At 30.4% G+C, this 20622-nt stretch overlaps 1 protein-coding gene across 4 annotated transcripts in view; it reads right to left on the reverse strand.

The window, feature by feature from the left end:
• LOC126881213 (prestin-like) overlaps nucleotides 1–20622 on the reverse strand; it is a 308541-nt gene that overhangs the window by 153311 nt on the left and 134608 nt on the right. The window contains exon 1 of one of the 4 annotated variants that reach the window (XM_050645318.1): nucleotides 10058–10174. The exons of the other annotated variants lie outside the window; for them this stretch is intronic. Coding sequence (XP_050501275.1) covers nucleotides 10058–10170 — 113 coding nt within the window. The 5' untranslated portion in view covers nucleotides 10171–10174. Of the gene's footprint in view, nucleotides 1–10057; nucleotides 10175–20622 lie in introns of those variants that run through there. 4 annotated transcript variants of the gene reach the window in all.

Below are 20622 nucleotides of genomic sequence, written 5' to 3' on the forward strand. Positions count from 1 at the left end.
CAAGAGTCAAGTTATACTGTTACTGGAAGTATTGACAATTCGAACACCGACACAAAGGTTTGTTACCAGTACTTCTCTACAGAGAAAATGCATTATTAGATCGTTATAACTTTAGAATAAAAAAAATTATAAAGAGAAGACTTGCCGCAAATGACCTGCGCCCTGGAAGGGCGCCCACTGGTCCATTATTGACCAGGACCAGAGATCATAGAAATCAAAGATTGCATCTTGCTCGTGAATATGTTGTTTGGAATTATAACGATTGCGAAGAATATTTAAAAAAAAAAAACTGTCTTTTTCTGATGACAGGCGGAACAGAGTATACAGAAGGATTGAGGAACCCTACAGTGTAACACTGTAGGGAGTGTACAGTATGCTGGCGGCTCGGTAATGGTATGGGGTGGGATTATTCTGGAGGGTAATACGGAGTTAGTTAAAATAAATCACGGGCGGCTTACATCACACAGGTACATTACAGATATTTAAGAAGAGTATGTCGTGCCCTTTGTACCATTTACTGGAGATAACTTAATGATTATGCAAGATAATACCAGGCCACAAATTGTAAGAATTGTGTAGCTATATCGTCAGGAATATGGAATTCCTGCCATGGTGTGGCCTGTGAGAAGCCCTGACCTCAACTCAGTAGAACAGGTTTGGGACATCGTAGGCAGATGACTACCTCAAGTCAACTACCTAATGCTCCAAACATATTAGTAAGTAAACTTTTTTTGCAATGAGTTGAAATTAACTATCAAACTGAAATAAGAACACTAAGATGAAATAACACTATTTTTCAGTATGAGAGATCGTTGTGAAGCAGTAATAAATGCCAGAGAAGGGAATACTCTTGCTGCTAGTTTAATTTTCTTGAACTTTAAAAATTTTTAATTCGGTCATTTTTTTGTGATGTTAGGTAGTTTTATCGCAATATATTCTTCGTAAAAAAAGAAAAGTTTTTTATTTCAGTTGTTCTAGAAGCAACCTTAAAGAATCAAAGAACAAACAAAACATTTTTCATTACGACTGAAATTATAATAATTATTATGAGTTAATTTTGGTGCGCAGTGTATTTTTAAAATTTTAATTTTACAGTAAATACCTTTTAATCACCGACAGCATGGCAATAGATTTCTTAGCCATCACAAAACACTTTTTATTATATTAAACTAAATATTTATGATTAAGAGCAGTGATTATATTAAGATAAAAATTGACTTCCCTTTAACTTTATACAAAATTTGTAACTTCCGAGGTTGCAAGTCATCAATAGGTAACCTTAATAGATAAACCACTAACAGTGTTCCAATTACCAATTCTATGCTCTGTTTTAATTTTACGGTAGAGAGATTTTTGCTTTTTACCTCAATTAATTTAGGATAAAAATAGTTACGGAAGAATCTGCAGATGTTCAAGAATATTTCCTATTTCCTAAGATGGAATTAGACATAAAAAGATCTTTGAATGCATTTTTATACATTTTCTATAAACTAATACGCCAGTCAATGGGAGCAAGAATATAATATTACCTCCGAATTCTATCCTACTGCATGGATTTTAATGAAATTTTGGGCCTAGCCTCTACTTATCTCCTAGTTCAAAGTCTACCCTATGCCGACATGTGCTTTTATCTTGGGGGTGGTTCCCACCCCTTCTCGGGGGTGTAAATTTTTTGGTTAAAATTACCATGGAATTCGCTAGTGAACCTAATTCTAAGCAAAAACTGTTCTATAATTTTTTTTTGAAAACCCAATAGTTTTTGAGATATTCGTGGTTGAAGATTTCGAACGGTTTTTTGCGAATACCTTAAAAACTATGTATCTAACTAAAAAAACTATATTAAACATTTTTGTAGGTTATAAAAAAAATAAGAGACACTTGCCTTCATAAATCTTCTAGTTATAATACAAAAAGAAATATGGTAGGTGAAAATAGTTTGTTTTTTTGTACATTTTTAAATTGGTGTATTCAACTCGAAATAACGGAGAAACGGTCGATTTTAGGTGTATAATGCTACAAATACATTTTGTAGTGCTTGAAAATATCTTTAAAGTGGGCTATATTAAAGGTCCATTATATTAAAACTAAGCGAGATATTCTGCAAACTAAATTGATAACTAATGTATTTTAAGAAAAAATGAGAAGTAATTTTAACCCCCATCCAATACCTTTTATTATAGTGTTACTTCGATGTTCAAAAAACTGGACGGGTTTAAAATGAATGGTTTTTGAAAAAAAAAAGATCAAATTATAGAGCGCATTTTTAAATTTTCTTAAAAACCTTCCTTTTTCTCCATGTAACTTGAAAATGATAAGAGATACAGTAATGAAAAATAAACAGAAAATTTTTATCTGAAAACGCCCTACATTTTTGTGTGGTATCTTTTTCGTATCTCTTATCTTTTTCGAGTTACATGGAGGAAAAGGAAGATTTTTAAGAAAATTTAAAAATGCGCTCTATAATTTGATCTTATTTTTTTCAAAAACCATTCATTTTAATCCAGTCCAACTTTTTGAACATAGAAATAGCACTATAATAAAAAGTATTTTAGAAGGAAAACGATGTATTCTGAATTCTGTTAATAAATATAAATAAAATAATAAAAACAAATTCTTTAATAAGTAAAAATATAAATCTTTAAAACCAATAAAACCTCCAAAAAATTTTTGTAAACAGTAAACATTTTAAAAAATTGTATATATGACATCCACTACTTTACTTCACTAACACAAGAATAGACACAGATTTGTTGGTTGTCTCTCAACAACTATCTCTTCACCCTCAAGAAATCCCAAATACTATAAACTTGTTTACCTTTGTTTACCTTTGTAACATTCTCCGTCTTTTCCACCATATCCCGTTGGCATAACTTAAGCAGAAACATCATGTTATGGAATAATGAGGTTATAGCTCCTTGTATCCGAATGTAAGTACGACACGGTATAATTGCATGATTGTTGACAGTATACATCTGCATGTGTTTGTGAGCTTGGGGACGTTTGTTACTGCCCCCCCCCTTTTTTACATGCATATGTATTTGTCTGCTGTTTTTACTATTTTATGTATGTTGTTCAACATTGGCTTGATCTTATGGATCTTTAGCATCTTTTATAACCAGACATTGTTCTAACTCTGGTTTTATTTGTAGCATTTAGTGACTTGTAACCGTTGACCTGATGATGCTGGATGCTCTGCAACCTATAGAGAGCGAAACCGGTCGTCGGAAGTACACAATTAAATGATTGAGAGTACGTCTGTCTTCTTCTTCATTTAAAATGAACTCTCACATGCAACCCATTCAACTTTTGAAAACGATGTATTTAAATTCTGATAAATGAGGGGTTAAATATACTTCTCATTTCCCCTTAAAATACATTAGCCATCAACTTTTTTGCAGAGTATCTCGCTTAGTTTGAATGAAATCGACATTTAGTATTACTCATTCTAAAGGTCTTTTCAAGCACTACAAAAGTTATTAGTATCATTATACATCTAAAATCGACAGTTTCTCTGTTATTTCAAGTTGAATACACCGATTTGAGCATGCAGGAAATAAACTCTTCTTACCTACCATATCCCTCTTTGTATTTTAACTAGAAGATTTATGAAGGAACGAATCTCTTTGTTGTTTATAACCTATAGAAATATTTTATATAGTTTTTTTTGTTAGATGCATAGTTTTTAAGGTATTCGCAAAAATCCGTCCGAAAAGGTGTCCTTTTTCAATGAAAATGGCCAATTTTCAACCACGAATAACTCAAAAAGTATTGAGTTTTCAAAAAATAATTATAGAACAGTTTTTGCTTAAAATTATGTTCTATAGCCTCTTCCGTGGCTATATTAACCAAAACATTTTTCACCCCCGAGAAGGGGTGGGAACCACCCCCAAGATAAAAGCGCACATCGGCATAGGGTAGACTTTGTTTATTGAGCTATTCCCTACTTACTGTGAAAATATCAAGTAAATCGATGTAGTAGGTTGGAATTCGGAGCCAAATACTCTCATTGACTGCCCTATAAGGCATTTAGGAAAAATTAAATAGATTTTTAAATTCAGCACCTATCGACTTACAACTTTTTGCATTGGGTTCGGGATGATGCCAGGAAAAAAGTCTACAACAGAAAAATGGATGGAAATGCACAATTGCAGTGCATAAAATGCACTGTAAATGCAGTACATTAAGGGCCAGATTTTGTTACTCGGGGGGTTTTGGGGTCGCTGAACGCGAAGAGAGCATCAAAATTGACCACACGGAACACCTGGTGCCAAGTGTCACTATATACTAAGGCACGTCATCTGAAGTATTGAGGTTTTCGGCATGTAAATAGATTACTTGGGGGTTTTTGTGATCGTTGAACACAATAATCAAAACCGACCCCCGAAGCACCTAGTGAAGAGGGTGACTGCTATGCATGTCATCTTCTCGAATTTCGAGGCTTTCTGATACTAAATTGATGCAAAACAGAGATACGGATTACTCAGCATGACTTTTTTATTGACATCATCCCAAACATTATGCAAAAAGTCGATAGTCGATATGCTTTAAAAATCGATTTATTCCGGTGTTTTTTGTTCTAAACGCACTTATCGTCTGGGCAGATTATCGGAGAATAGGCCATTTTTGGGGAAAGGTATTTACCAGCAATTTTATTGCTGGAATCGAATCTTATGATTGTATATATTAATAATATAGGTATGCAAAGTTCGCAGATAGTGTGCTACTTTTTTATAAACAAAATGGGGCCCGAAAATTGTGTTTTTTTCAATTTTTGCTCTATAGCTTTAAAGATTTTAACTTTACACCAAAAATACCCAAATACAAATTCACCGTAATTAAATTCTGCACAGAGGCGTGTTTTTCCCAAATTACTTCGACAAAAATTTTCCCCCGAAAATGCGGGTTTTTCCAACAAAATCTTTAATTTTCATCTAAAATTTTAGATAAGTAATTGTTTATCAATAATTAAAAAACTTGGTAATATAAAAGCTCTTTTCGTATAGATTATAATTCCAGAAGCCGATGGAAATTGAATGAACAGTTTAGCAACAATTGAATTGTTAATTAAGAATTTACGGTCGCTATAATAACCACAATAATTAGGATACATAAGAATAACTATGATTTTTGTATAAAAAGAAACTGTACCTATCTAATGTAATTTACAGAATCGAAATTGGACTATTTAAGTGGCCTCAGGAATATTTTAAAATTATAAACAATTTTTTGGCATATAAACAAATAGAATCTCTCGGGAAATATTAAATTAAATTAAATTCTGAAAACGGTATTGGAAAAAAAAATAGCAGGGCGCTTCTTTTAAAAGAAAAAACGTTAAATTGTGATGAGTGGTTCCTGAGATACAACCGGTCAAAGTTGACCGACATTTACGGTAAAGATATAAACAATAGAATCATAATTATTTTCGAACCATCACGTTTTTATTTTGGTCCTCTATCTCCACACCAATTTTCATATCTTTAAAGTACTCATAACATATATTATTATATTAAAAACTATCGATATTACGAGTGAAAATTACCAAAAATAGCAAAATTCCAATCAAAAATTAGGTTGGAGAAAATGTAATCTCAAAGTTCAAAATCGGTTTACGTTAAAAAAATGCATTTTCCCGGCTTCCCATGAAGCAATTTTTTTCATTCTTTTGTTTTGTTTCCAAGTAACTCGAGTAGAGCCATCTAACTAACGCATTATTAAATGTCACAGTTGCTTTTGTTTTGTTATAATAGATTAATTTATTTATTATAACAAAAATTTTTAATTCGTTTAAATAAAGACTGTTTAAATAATTATACAGTTTTCAAATGAGAATATTTGTGTTCTTAACGTTAAAAGGTACACTTGTAATAAGTTTATCTAAAAAAAGTCTACAACTGGAAAAAATATGTAGTTTTCTTTTCTTATAAATAAATTAATCTGTTATAACAAAACAAGAGCAAGTTTGACATTTAATTATGTGTTAGTTAGATGGCACTACTCGAGTTACTTGGGAACAAAAAAAGAATGAGGAAAATTGCTGTATGGGAAGCCGAGAAAATGCATTTTTTTAACGTATACCGATGTTGAACTTTGAGATTACATTTTATCCAACCTAATTTTTGATTGGAATTTTGCTGTTTTTGGCAATTTTCACTCGTAGTATCGATAGTTTTGATTATAATAATATATGTTATGAGTACTTTAAAGATATGAAAATTGGTGTGAAGAAAGATGACCAAAATGAAAAGGTGATGGTTCAAAAATTATGATCCTATTTTTATATCTTTGCCGTAAATGCCGGTTAACTTTGACCGGTTGTATCTCTTTTATACAAAAATCATAGTTATTCTTATGTATTATAATTATTGTGGTTATTATAGTGACCGTAAATTTTTAATTAACAATTCAATTGTTGCTAAACTGTTCATTCAATTTCTATCGGCTTCCGGAATTATACTCTATACGAAAAGAGCTTTTATATTACCAAGTTATTTAATTATTGATAAACAATTACTTATCTAAAATTTCAGTTGAAAATTAAAGATTTTGTTGGAAACACCCGCATTTTCCGGGAAAAATTTTCGTCGAAGTAAATCGGGAAAAACACGTCTCTATGCAGAATTTAATTACGGTGAATTTTTATTTGGGTGTTTTTGGTGTAAAGTTAAAATCTTTGGAGCTATAGAGCAAAAATTGAAAAAAAACACGATTTTCGTACGCCATTTTGTTTATAAAACAGTAGCACACTATATGCGGACTTTGCATACCTATATTATTAATATATGCAATCATAAGATTCGATTCCATCAATGAATTTGACTCTTCCGTTATTAGAAAAGACAAAATGGCAAACGAGATGCCAATTGAGAGCTTTTATTTTTAAATTTCTCATTATAACTTTTTTATTGTATATTTAGGTATATACAGTGTACAATAAAAAAAGAATATTCAAATGGGAAATAAGCCACAATTTTACATAAAAATGATTTTATTAACGTTTCTATTTAATAAAAATTTTATTATTTAATATTTAACGTTTCAGAACAACAATAAAAAAAGAATGTGTGTGTACTTTGTACGCACGTAAGAACTTATACTTCTATTATATGATTTAAACGAAATTAATATATTTTTTATTTATATTTTATTTAAATATTAAACTAATTTATACTTACTACTTCTCAAATATTTTTATTAAAACAGTGCCAAAAATTAAAATAATAAAAGAATAAAACACACACAAACACATTAAAAATGCCACAAATTATTTCTGAACATTAATTGTCGGAAAATTTTTTAACTAGATACGTATTTTCTGAAAATAAAATAAATTATATAATAAATATACTTACAATCATAAAATGTATGAAACAAAATAAAAAAATAAAAGTTTTTATTGGGATTCGAACCAGCTATCAGCCCGGTTGGTATATTGGGGTTCATTCGCCTTAAACGCTTCGCCACGGAGGCAATGTGTCATTATGTGCGAAGATTGACTAACTAAACGGATTAAGCTTTGACATTTTTGAATTAAATTAAATTATTTTAATTTTGAATTGAAATGATTTAGAATTGAAAAAATACAACAAAACATAGAGTAAGAAAACAATATATTAGGTGAACATTGATAGAAATTTTGATGGTAATGAAATTATGTAAATAAAAGTATTACATACTATGTATTTTGGTAGGTTCAAATAGGTAGGTACCTATGATACATTTACAAATATTACGTACCTGTTGCTTTTAAAAACTATTTAAATGTCACTACAATTATAAACCTTTTTGTTTCTGTCCTCACAACAATAAAACTAATATATTATACATTTGTTTACCTTCATATTGAACAATTATTTATTATTGACAGATCATTTCAACACCCAATCAGAGCCCTTATAACGACTAATACCATACTGTCGGTGTGCGCATGCGCGCAGATCAATATAAATTCACCCTCAATCTCAATCGCGCCTAAAGAAGTATAACTTCAAAAAGAAAGCTTATTTTATTTACTTTAAAATGGTGTATTGAAAAAATTGTAGGACTATTGTTAAACAATATATGCTTTTTCAAAATGTGACATATACACATGCAATACGTCCCACTAAGTTGGAACCATATGGAAAACTTTTTTATTATTAACTTTATGACAAAAAAATTATTCTTTATAAAATGCTCTGCATAGTCAACAACCCACGATGCAATCATCAGATACAAAATTTTTTCAATAGTGTACGAGGTATGTTAAAAAATATGAATTTCGCTCAAGAGTAAAGTACCTTTATATTTCACAATATCGAAAAGTGTTATTAAGAAAAGTTATTTGGAATTAAAAATTGTGTTATACTATGCAATTACATTCTTCTAATTGATCAAATTAAAAACATTTATAAATTATATTTCTCAAATTATTGATATTCTTGGATATCCTAAGGATATCTTGTTTGAAAATAATCCTAGAATTTTTTGCAGTACTCCATTTTACAGTAAAGAAAATAAGATTTTTTTTATTCCACAATGTATATACCTAAATGTACAAGAAAAAAGTCATAATGAGAAATTTAAAAAATAATCATTAACAATATCAAAAATCATTAAAAGTATAAAACCTTGAAAAAGCATAACTTGCTTAAAAAGAGCCATATAATCTTATACAATAGAGCATTTTAAAGGTAATTGCCTTCTCTTTCTACTAAATGTACCATTGCATATACGTAGAAATGCGTAGAAAAAAAGTTACAGAACAATGTTTGCGAAATAATAGGGAAAATGGCCCAAAAATGCTGTGCGCGGCGAACTTTGAAAAATCCTATTTCGAAAGCTATAAATCTTAGAGACTTTTACCAAACTTCGTTTTAAAGAGGAAGGATGGAAGTTATTTTCTGCTGAAGCAAAGCCTATACCTATATCCCTGTGGAAAAAAGTTATGGGACAAAAAACAAAATTGTTTTCTTTCGTGTTTTTTTCTTGCTTTTCTTTTGAATATATTTTTGTAAAAAAAATAATTTTGACTTTAAAATGTGATATTTCGATAGTAAATATAACCTGGAACAATTTTCCTGTAGACGTGTTTGTACCAAAAGTGCATAGAACTCACCCCAATTCACCCTGTGCCTTGGGACTAATTCACCCCTTTCTCAAAAACGCACCCATTTATATGGTAGCACTCCGCGGTTTTTTCAAATTTAGAGGTCCATTGACCATTCTTCTTTCTTCTTCTTTTGCCCTTTAATCCGTCCAATTTTGAACATAGGCTTCCCCCAGTTGAGACAATAAAATCCCGTTAACGTTGTAGTTCCTTTTAGCTCTCTTATTTTGAACATCAATAGCCTAAAAGGTGACTTATCAAAAAAAGACTAAGAGACAAAAAAGTTTTAAAGACACTGTGTTTAACTAATGGTACCACAATAATAGTTTAATTGGAACGTACACAAACATTTGGGGGGTTTAAAGGAGCAAAACCCACAGACAATTTTTATGTAAATATATTAAAAAAGAAGCCGCATCTCGATAAAAACTGGCTTATCTAGAAAACTATAGGAGACAAAAACATTTTAAAAACGTTGTGTTTATCTAATGGTACCACAATAATGAATTATTTGGAACGTACACAAAAGTTTGGGTGGGTTTAAGGGAACAAAACCCCCATAAAATTTTATGGGGTCTACAAATTTCACTATAATTTTGTTTCTGACATGAGAATGATACATGTACGTTTATCCAATCCATTTGTCCAATAGTTTCTGATCTCATTTTGTATCTTCAAAGAACTGTAACTTTTTTTATGAGCACATTTGTACTAAGGTAAGTTAGGTTCAATCGAACTATTTTTGACCCCAGAATGTGCGGTATAATTTATGACCAATCTTTTCGGGACACCCTGTATATTGGCAAAAAAAATTTAATTCATATACCCATGTTAGAAATTTTATTAAGAAAATTAGTTCGTATTAAATAATACCTAAATACTTTTGTTTAGTAACAAAAAAAAAACAGATGGCCATAAACAAAAAACCAGAAATAAATGTAATTATATGTTAAAAGGAACTTATCAAACCTGTCGGGATTCTGGCGTGTCGGGATTTTGGTCTGTCGGGATTCTGGCGTGTCGGTATTTTGGCCGTCGAGGTTTTGGCTGTCGGGATTTTGGGGTACACCCCCTGTATACATACAACAAGCTTCCAAACAAAACTGATGAAAATAAATCACGATGAATGATTTATCTCCCATTAACGTTTTAATTACTTCCTTACAAACTGTAATGATCATAAACGTGCTTATCATCGTTTATTATATGATGTCTGATTGTAATTGCTTGATAGGAACAATGAACCATGGTTATAATACTTTTATGTCGTACATTAATAACATTATTATGTTTATTGCAAAATATTATTTATAAATTTTTTGTCTCAGATTTATCCCGTTCACAGCAATTAAAAACACTCCTAGGCCTGGATCCCGCGTACCAAAAAAAATTTGATTAATAGCAAGCTGAAAATTTGTCAATAGCTTAACGGTCTCTAGTCGAACAAACTTTGATGTACGGGAACACTGGAACAGGGGAAGTTTTAAACTCCCATGCAAAAATCAGACTGCTATTACTAACCAACATAATTCCTGCCATTTGACATGTTCTTAGTGTTCCACTCATTAAAATACCCAGTTGATGATAAACACCAGTCTGATTTTTGCATGAGAGTTTATAGCCCAGTAAGTGAACGGGAAATACGGCGATACCGTATAATTTTCAGGGGCAACTCCGAATTGCATGACAATTTGGATATAGGTATACTTACCCTCCACTTCAAAGTTGAAATTGTGCCGTTGGTTGCTTTTACTTGGGGGGTGACAGTCACCCCTTCTCGGGGGTGAAAAAACATATATTCAATATAAGACCGGAAATGGATAAATTGACTGATTTTAAGCAACTTTTGTTCTATAGAGTTGTTTATGTAAGTCAATACTTTTCGAGTTATTTTCGATTGAAAATGTTTATTTTTCGACAAAAAACTACGTTTTCGGGCAGTTTTTCGCAAATAACTCAAAAAGTAAATACTTGATCGAAAAAAATATCCTTAGCAAAAGTGTAGCTAGCTTATAAAAAACTGAAAAAAAGTGTATCAGTAAAGTTTATCAATCGAGTAAAAACAAAGTTGTAGCTCATGAAAAATACGTTCTTGTGCGTCTAATTCCAAATCGAATATTTCAAGGTGAAATCACCGAAAAATTAAGCACTTTTCGAGAAAAACCTATTTAACCTTTTTAAAATGTTTATAAAAAGCTTTATTAGAATTGTTCATAAAAGTTTCTAGCATTACAAATAAGCGAGTTACGCTCAAAATAAAGTTGGCCCTCTTTTTTTTTGTAAAAAAATCATGCAAATTTCCCCGTGTTTAGCTCCTCAAATGAAATTAATCGCTACCGCTTTACAAACAATTTACTTACTTATCTATTTTTTATATTATCTGTCAGTCTCACCGGTTTAAAGTGCTCATTTTTGAAAGGGTTATAGTTAAAAAAGCTTGAACGGGTCACTAATCACTAATCACTAATTTTGATCAGCCATATCTTAACCAATTTTTGTCCTGCGGAAAACAAAATGAAACTAGCATATTTATAATAACAAAACCTATATTTTTTTACTCTTTAAGATTTTTCTTATCACTAATATTTTTTAAGTTACTTTGAAAAAAGGAAATTTTTCACAAATTTTTAGAAAATTTTGTTTTACTATAAAACCAAATTTTTTTAAAAATAAGCACTTCAAGCCAATCAAACTTACAGATCATATAAACAATATACATACAGTTAAAATAAATGGTAAAGCGGTAACGATTAATTTTATTTAGGGTGCTAAATAGAGGGAGGTTCTCATAATTTTTTTTACCAACAAAAAGGGGCCAACTTTTTTTTCAGTGTAACTCGTTTATTTTTGGTGCTATAAACTTTTGTAAAAAACAAATATAAATCTTTTTTTAGGTACTTTAAAAATATTAATAAGCTTGTCCCGAAAAGTGCTTAATTTTTCGGTGATTTGGCGTTGACTTATTCGATTTGGAATTAGACGAATAAGAACGTATTTTTCATGAGCTGCAACTTTGCTTTTTCTCAATTTATATACTTTACTGATAAACCATTTTTTTTTGTTTTTTTTTATAAGCTACACTTTTGCTTAGAATATTTTTTTTGATAAAATATTTACTTTTTGAGTTACTTGCAAAAAACGGTCTGAAAACGTAGTATTTTTTGTCGAAAAATCAACATTTGCAATTGCGAATAACGCGAAAAGTATTGACTTACGTAAAAAACTTTATAGAACTAAAGTTGCTTACAATCGGTCAATTTATCCATTTCCGGGCTTATTTTAAACACGAGTTTTTCACCCCCTCAGAAGGGGTGACTGCCACCCCCCAAGTAAAAGCAACCAATGGGACACATTCAACTTTGGAATGGAGGGTAAGTAGAACCTAAATCCAAATTTTCATGCAATTCGGAGTTGTCCCTGGAAATTACACTCCAAAATGGTCATTTATTGGGCTATTAATGAAAGGGTAACAAATCAATAATTGGATGTTCTGTCCGACAAAATACTGTTTATTTTGATGGACGTACCAATACTAGGTTTAATATAAAGGCGGTAAAGCTGTAAGACTGCATTTAATTAAAGTACATATATTATTTTACTACAAATTTTGCAAGTTTCTAAATGCATTTAAACCCAATGGTTTTTTATCAACAGCAATTTAGCGAGCGGCACACCCCTAATTTAAGGCTTAGAAATCGAAAAAGCGACCATGATAGGTGAATGGCAAAATTTGGTCATTCTTTATGTTTTCGAAGGCGGTGAATCCGAATATGAAGTTTATTTTTATCTAGAATTGGTGGAACATGTTCAAAAATCAAATTTTGTGCAAAAATGCAAAAGATCAATTTTCATGATTTTTCATATTTACCTCGCTGTATGTTTGGTCGCTGTAAATATATCCTTTTGAAAATTTTACTGTGTCATCCTTGAAGAACTTAGATAACAACGAAATTTGTCCGAGATGTTTAAACAAATTAAAAGAAAAGTTGTTAATTTTTAAACATTTTGTCGTCTGATTTCGTTAGTTTCATGTTTACTTAAAAAAGTTGTGTGACAAAGATTTTAGTTTATAATTTTAATTAACACAGCATTAGAATATGAGTTATGAAGAAGTTTTCTGGAAAATTTCAAGTCAAAATATGCAATAGCAAAACGATTATTTCTCGAGATACTGACCACTGTGTGGTGAATGGCTAATTTTGGTCTTACTTTATGTTTTTGATGGTGCTAAAAAATAAAATGGGGTTTATTTTGAGTTTTAGATGGGGAACATTGTAAAAATCGCAATTTTACCCTAAAAATAAAATAAAATGAAATCCCGTTTTTTTTTAAATTAAAAGTTGCACCATGTTTTTTTCTATAAAACATTTTGTTCTTTGTACTCTATATTTTAACACAAACTGGATTAAAAAGCTAAATTGCAAATTTTGTCATTCAACTTTTGCGACTTTTGCAGTTCAGGAATCTGCACCTTTTAATTTAAACAATTCATAACTTTTATTATAATAAGACAGACAGATTGACACAGTTCCTATTGTCTTCAGAAAAGTGAGAAATATATAATATAAAAACTTCAGAAAAAAGTATTAAAATGGAACAGCGTTGTAGCGAGTTAAACTCAAAAAATGTGATTTAATTTTCTTTTTTATTTTTAGGGTAAAATTGCGATTTTTACGATGTTCCCTCACGTAAAATTCAAAATAAACCTAATTTTCGTTTTCAGCACCATCAAAAACATAAAATATGACCAAAATTAGCCATTCGCCACACCGTGGCGCGTGGTATTTTGGGGTGTGCCGCTCGTCTATAAAGTCACATAACTTTTTTATTAGTGTGTTCGAAAAAAAAAATCTTCATGAATTATATTTTATTAGTGTGTTCGTTAAAATTATAAACTAAAAAGTTTGTCACTCGACTTTTTCAGTAAACATGAAACTAACGAAATCTGACGACAAAATGTTTAAAAATTAACAACTCCTCTTTAAATCTGTATAAACATTTTGGATAAATCTCGTTGTTATCTAAATACTTCAAAGATGACACAGTAAAATTTTCAAAAGGAAATATTTACAGCGACCAAAGATACAGCGACGTAAATTTGAAAAAAAACATCAAAATTTATTTTTCGCATTTTTGCATAAAATTTGATTTTTCAACATGTTTCACCAATTCAAAAAAAAAATAAATTTCATATTCGGATTCAGCGACCTCGGAAACATAAAGAATGACTAAAATTGGTCATTTACCTTAAATTTGATTTTCGTGGTCGGTATAACGTAATTTTAGGGGTTGCTGCCGCTCGCCTATTAGAAGCGTCACATTTTCTGTTTTTGCTGCCTGTATTGAAAAAATCTGAGAATACTGTCATAAACATAGTAATTAAGCGAGAACTTTTGCATTGACCTGCTATTTTTCAAAAAAATTTATTACACATGCCTAAGCAGTGTTGTGCTAAAACACATTCAATAAAATATTTTAATTCTTGCTCTCTTAATTATCGATGTAATAATATGTAGTAGTGCAGTCACTGAAGGTGGATATGAGCTATTACCTCCGATTTCGTTGAACCTCCATCGATTTCCATGAAAATTGGTGAGTGGTTAGAGGATACTTCAAGGATGCACTTGCGCTTTTACCCTGGGGTTGGATGCCACCCCTCCTCTGGGGTGAAACAATTATTTTATTAAAAATAATCCCACAATTCGATAGAGGGACAAATTATAAGCAAAATTTGTTATATAAAGTTATTAAAATAAATCAAAACTTTTTGAGTTATTAAAGATCAAAGATTTTAATTTTTCCTGAGAAAAATGCATGTTTTTAACCGATTTTTCATAAATAACTCAAAAACTATAAGTTTTTACAAAAAAGTTATTATTATCAAAATTGGGGCTAATAAAAAATCAAATAAACTCCTTACTAGAAAAACCTTTCAATGTTAACTGAAAGTGAGTTATAGGTAATTGAATGTATATTTCTTTCGTCGAGTACCCAAATCTTAAATACCGGGAAAAGCTTAAAAAGTTCAAGCTTAAATACCGGGAAAATGATGCATTTTATAACATAAAATTATTAAACATTTGTCAAAGTTCATAGAAATATCTATCAAATAAGCCCTCGAACAAGTTGATACCATTAAAATTTATGCACCAAAAATGTTTCAAAATGTATCTTTTAAAAATGTTTCCAAAAAATGTTGTTTTTTTTGTAAATAACTCCTTTAATCTTTAAGATATCAGGTTCATCTAAAATCTAATTAAAAGTTTATTCCAAGAGCTATTAAAAAACGTTGAAATTAGTCTTTTAAACCTCTTACTTTTTTAAAAATAAAAGGTTAAATGGCCCCGGTTACATGGTTCTCGCAGCAAAATTGAAATTTTAAACGTTTCTATTTCGGTTATTTTTTATTCTACAGAAATAGTAAAATGCGTAAAGTATTTGGAACTAAAAAAACTAAAATTTAGTTATATATCATTTTTTACGTATATTGAGCATTTTGGGAGTTATTATCAAAATAAATGAAAAGTACGATAATTTTAAAAATTCTGATTTTTTTAAATATCTATTTTTTCAAAAATATGCATTCTAAACCGGTCAAAATTGTTGAAATCATTAACTATGTTAACCTAAAGCAATTCTTGTGAGGATTACTACAAATTTTAATTGTTGTGGAAATGGCGTATGTTTTATTTTTCACTTTTTTCCTAAAAAAAATCGAAAGGGTTCTCCTTATTTTCATCATAACTTGCTTAAGTTTGATGCTATTAACTTCCACTGGAGCTCATTTTATAGGTATTCCGAAGTACTTTGACAAATGCTTAACAAGTATATTCTATAAAATGCATCGTTTTCCCGTTATGTAAGCTTGAATACTTAGATTTGAGTACTCGTCGAAAAAATATACATTCAATTACCCATAACTCACTTTGAAATAACATTAGTTTAGTTCTTTAAGTGGGGAGTGTATTAAATTTTTTATTATCTTTAATTTTGGTAATAATAGCTTTTTTACAAAAGCTTATAGTTTTTGATTAATACGTGAAAAACAGCTTTAAAACATGCATTTTTTTTAAGAAAAATAAAATCTTTGATATTTAATAACTCAAAAAGTATTGATTTATGTTAATAACTTTATATAACAAATTTTGCTTAGAAGTTACCCCTCTATCGATTTCTGGTATTAATTTTAATAAAAAAATTTCACCCCCGAGAAGGGGTGGCATCCACCCCCAGGGTAAAAGCGCAAGTTGGCATTATGTCACCTTTGTTCCTTGAAGTATCTTTTAACTACTCACCAATTTTCATGAAAATCGATGAAGGTTCAACGAAATCGGAGGTGAAAACCTTCAGTGACTCCACTAAGTATTAATTTTGTATGGTGATAAGAATAAGTATTAGTAGAGGATACGATATGATAACGACTTTCATCAAGCTGTTTAAGGGCATAGGCGCAAAATGTCGCCATGTGTTTTATACGTATTCAGTACGTATTTTTTTTCGAGATTGCATTATTACCGAAGACCGAAAGTCCCTTAGAATAACCAAAAAGTTTCTTTTGAATGATATATTTTAAATTAAAAGTCACACTAAATTTTCTCTTTTTCTTCACCCCTGTAACTTATTAAAATAAACACTATAGAAGTTTTCAGGGACTTTCTGCCCTCGGTAATAACATAATCTTTCATTCTTCGTTCAAATTTTTCAAAAGTACTTATTAGTTTTCTCACGATTCCAAAAAAATGAATACATTTAAAACACATTGCACATTTTGACAAACGACATTTTGCGCCCATACCCTTAATGGATAAACAGGATAAACAGATAAGAAACAAGGGGTGCTCGATATAATTTTGTTCAGAAAATAGTTAATTAATAATTAAAAAAATTACTGTTTCATAAATTCTACTAAAATTTTTTTTTCGGCCCAGGCAGATTTTATTTTTAGATTTTTTGGATCATTTGAAACAAAAAGGTCTTTTGTCATTTTTCTTAGCCATAGCTTAACCTCAAATTCCTGAGCTTAGAATAGGTCGATTTAAGCTAACTTGCCTTAGTACAAAAGTTGATAATAACCGAAATACAGGGTGTCAAAGTTAAACTTTTATTTTATTTATTTTTGAATATTTCCTGACAGGCATGGGACAACAACACGAAATTTGGTAAGTATTGTTGGTATTGTACAATCTACTAAATTATGTTAAACAAACGTTTCTGGCTACTACCAGAAGCGTACGACGGGGGAACGTGAATGGTTGACCCTTCCCAAATTCTACGCCACTGGCGGAATTGATATTTTAGTGCAATTTTTTGATTTTCCAATACTTTCTATGTAAAAAACATACTCTTCATTCGTAAAGATAAAGCCATTAGTTTTCGAGATATTTGAAGCTAAAAACGAAGGAGCATAATACAAAATAAGTGTGCCTTTTCATTTTTAACTTCAAATATCTCGAAAACTCATGACTTTATCGTTACGAATGAAGAGTATATTATTTGCATAGAAAGTATTGGAGAATCTAAAAATTATGCTAAAATAGCAGTTTCATCAGTGGCGTAGAATTTGGGAAGAGTCAACCATTCACTTTCCCCTGTCGTACGCCTCTGGTAGTAGCCAGAAAAGATTATTCAACATCATTTAGTAGGGTGTACAGTGCCTACACTTTCTACCAAGTATCACACGGATATGTCAAATTATTTTAAAGTATTCTTTTTTAAATAATTTATTCTTTATTTAAAACTTTAAGAACTATGTGTGCCCGATACTATAAAACTATTTGACATATCCTTATGGTACTTGGCATAAATTGTAGGTACTGTACATCGTACTAAATTATGTTAAATAATCGTTTGTGGTTAATACCAGAGGCGTACGACAGGGGAAAGTGAATGGTTGACCCTTCCCATATTCTACGCCACTGATGAAACTGCTATTTTAGCATAATTTTTAGATTCTCCAATACTTTCTATGCAAATAATATACTCTTCAGTCGTAACGATAAAGTCATGAGTTTTCGAGATATTTGAAGTTAAAAATGAAAAGGCACACTTATTTTGATTAATGTATTATGCTCCTTCGTTTTTAGCTTCAAATATCTCGAAAACTAATGGCTTTATCGTTACGAATGAAGAGTATGTTTTTTACATAAAAAGTATTGGAGAATCAAAAAATTGCACTAAAATAGCAATTCCGCCAGTGGCGTAGAATTTGGGAAGGGTCAACCATTCATGTTCCCCTTCGTACGCCTCTGGTAGTAGCCAGAAACGTTTGTTTAACATAATTTAGTAGATTGTATAATACCAGCACCACGTACCAAATTTCGTGTTGTTGTCCCATGCCTGTCAGGAAATATTCAAAAATAAATAAAATAAAAGTTTAACTGTGACACCCTGTACTTAGGTTATTATCAACTTTTGTACTAAGGTAAGTTAGCTCAAAATCGATCTATTTTAAGCTCAGGAATCTAAGGTTAAGCTATGGCCCATTCTTTACCAAACACCCTGTATATTAGGATTATTCGGACTGTTATACAGGGTGTAACAAAAATACAGGTCATAAATTAAATCATATATTCTGGGACCAAAAACAGTTCGAATGAACCTAACTTACCTTAGTACAAATATATTCATAAAAAAAGTTACAGCCCTTTGAAGTTACAAAATGAAAATCGATTTTTTCAAATATATCGAAAACTATGAGATTTTTTATTTAAAATTGACATGTGGCATTCTTATGGCAGGATCATCTTAAAGAAAAATTATAGTCAAATTTGTGCACCCCATAAAAAATTTATGGGGGTTTTGTTCCCTTAAATCCTCCCAAAATTTTGTGTACGTTCCAATTAAATTATTATTGTGGTACCATTCGTTAAATTCAATATTTTTAAAACTTTTTTGTCTCTTAGTATTTTTTAGATAAAGCAGTTGTTATCGAGTTGCGGCTTCTTTTTTAATATGTTTACATAAACATTTTATGGGGGTTTTGTTCCTTTAAACCCCCCAAATGTTGGTGTACGTTCCAATTAAACTATACTGCAGTACGATTAGTTAGACACAGTGTTTTTAAAAAAAATTTGCCCCTTTATATTTTTTAGATAAGGCACCTTTTATCGAGATGTAGCTTCTTTTTTAATATGGTTCAAAACATACCTAAAAATGTAATCATAAATAAATTTTCATATTATTACAAAGTCTCCATAATCGTACTTAACCATAATATACAAAAATATGTAGTGGATTTAAAAATTATTCAAAATAACTCGATAAAAACTGACTTTTCGAAAAAGTACTAAGAGGCAAAAAAGTTTTTGAAACTTTGTGTTTAACTAATGGTACTATAATAATAATTACATTGGAACGTACACATAAGTTTGGGGGGTTTAAAGGAACAAAACCCCCATAAATTTTTTATGGGGTGCACAAATTTCACTATAATTTTTTTCTAAGATTTTATTGGCATAATAATGCCACATGTCCATTTTCAATAAAAAATGTCTCAATAGATTTCGATTTATGGAAAAAAATCGATGTTTATTTTGTAACTTCAAAGGGCTGTAACTTTTTTTATGTGCACATTTGTACTAAGGTAAGTTAAGTCCAATCGAACTATTTTTGGTCCTAGAATATGTGATTTAATTTATGACCTGTATTTTTGTTACACCCTGTATATTTAGGACTTCGGAAACCAGCGTGCACTATGGACGCGCCCTTAGACTATATTTATAAAAGATTTCAGACAAATCTAAGAAGGTAGAGTTTCTAATTTTTTGACTTAAAATGGAATGACTTCAACTTCGAATTCATGTAATTATGTAGGCAAAGTTTCAAATAATTGCTTCCAGAGTAAGTTAGTCCTGGAATCTATGCAATTTAACATCTGAAGGCAGAGCAGTTTTGTCAATTTAAATTAACCTAATTTTATATTCTTCTCACACATGAAGGCTATTTACACATATTAATCATTGTTGTAAAATCCCAGATTAGTACAAGAACAAGTATTACACGACCTCTTTAAATTTTTGTAAATAACCAAGGTAAACAATATGTAAATGTAAACTGCATACAAAATATCATAAAAATATTAAGTTTAGTGCAAATGGATTAAGTACGGCTATTTTAAAGTTTTTATAACTAAGTTGTCATGTACATAAAATATAATTTAGTATATTTGTTTAAATGCGCCATCTATTTATTTATCAGACAGTATATATCGCGGAAAAATGACTGACACCTTAATAATAATAATATAATACCTTAATACCTTGTCTAATATTGAGAGACATATTAGTCTTACTTGAAAGCCATTTTTATGGCTTTTGTATTTATCAAAAGCTTTCTTGCTAACTTTAATTGATCAGGGCCGTAACTACCATTGGGGCAACCGGAGCAGAGCCCCGGGGCCCCTGCAGGTGTCCATTTTTTGACCGTGCATAGGGTTTAACGATGAAAATAAAAATATGTATTTTAAAAGCTGATCCCAACGAAATATTTTCAAATGACACAATTTTAAAAAAGACCGACAGAGACACCCTAGAACT

This window comes from Diabrotica virgifera, chromosome 3 (genome assembly GCF_917563875.1).
Source record: "Diabrotica virgifera virgifera chromosome 3, PGI_DIABVI_V3a".
Taxonomy (NCBI): Eukaryota; Metazoa; Arthropoda; class Insecta; order Coleoptera; family Chrysomelidae; genus Diabrotica; species Diabrotica virgifera.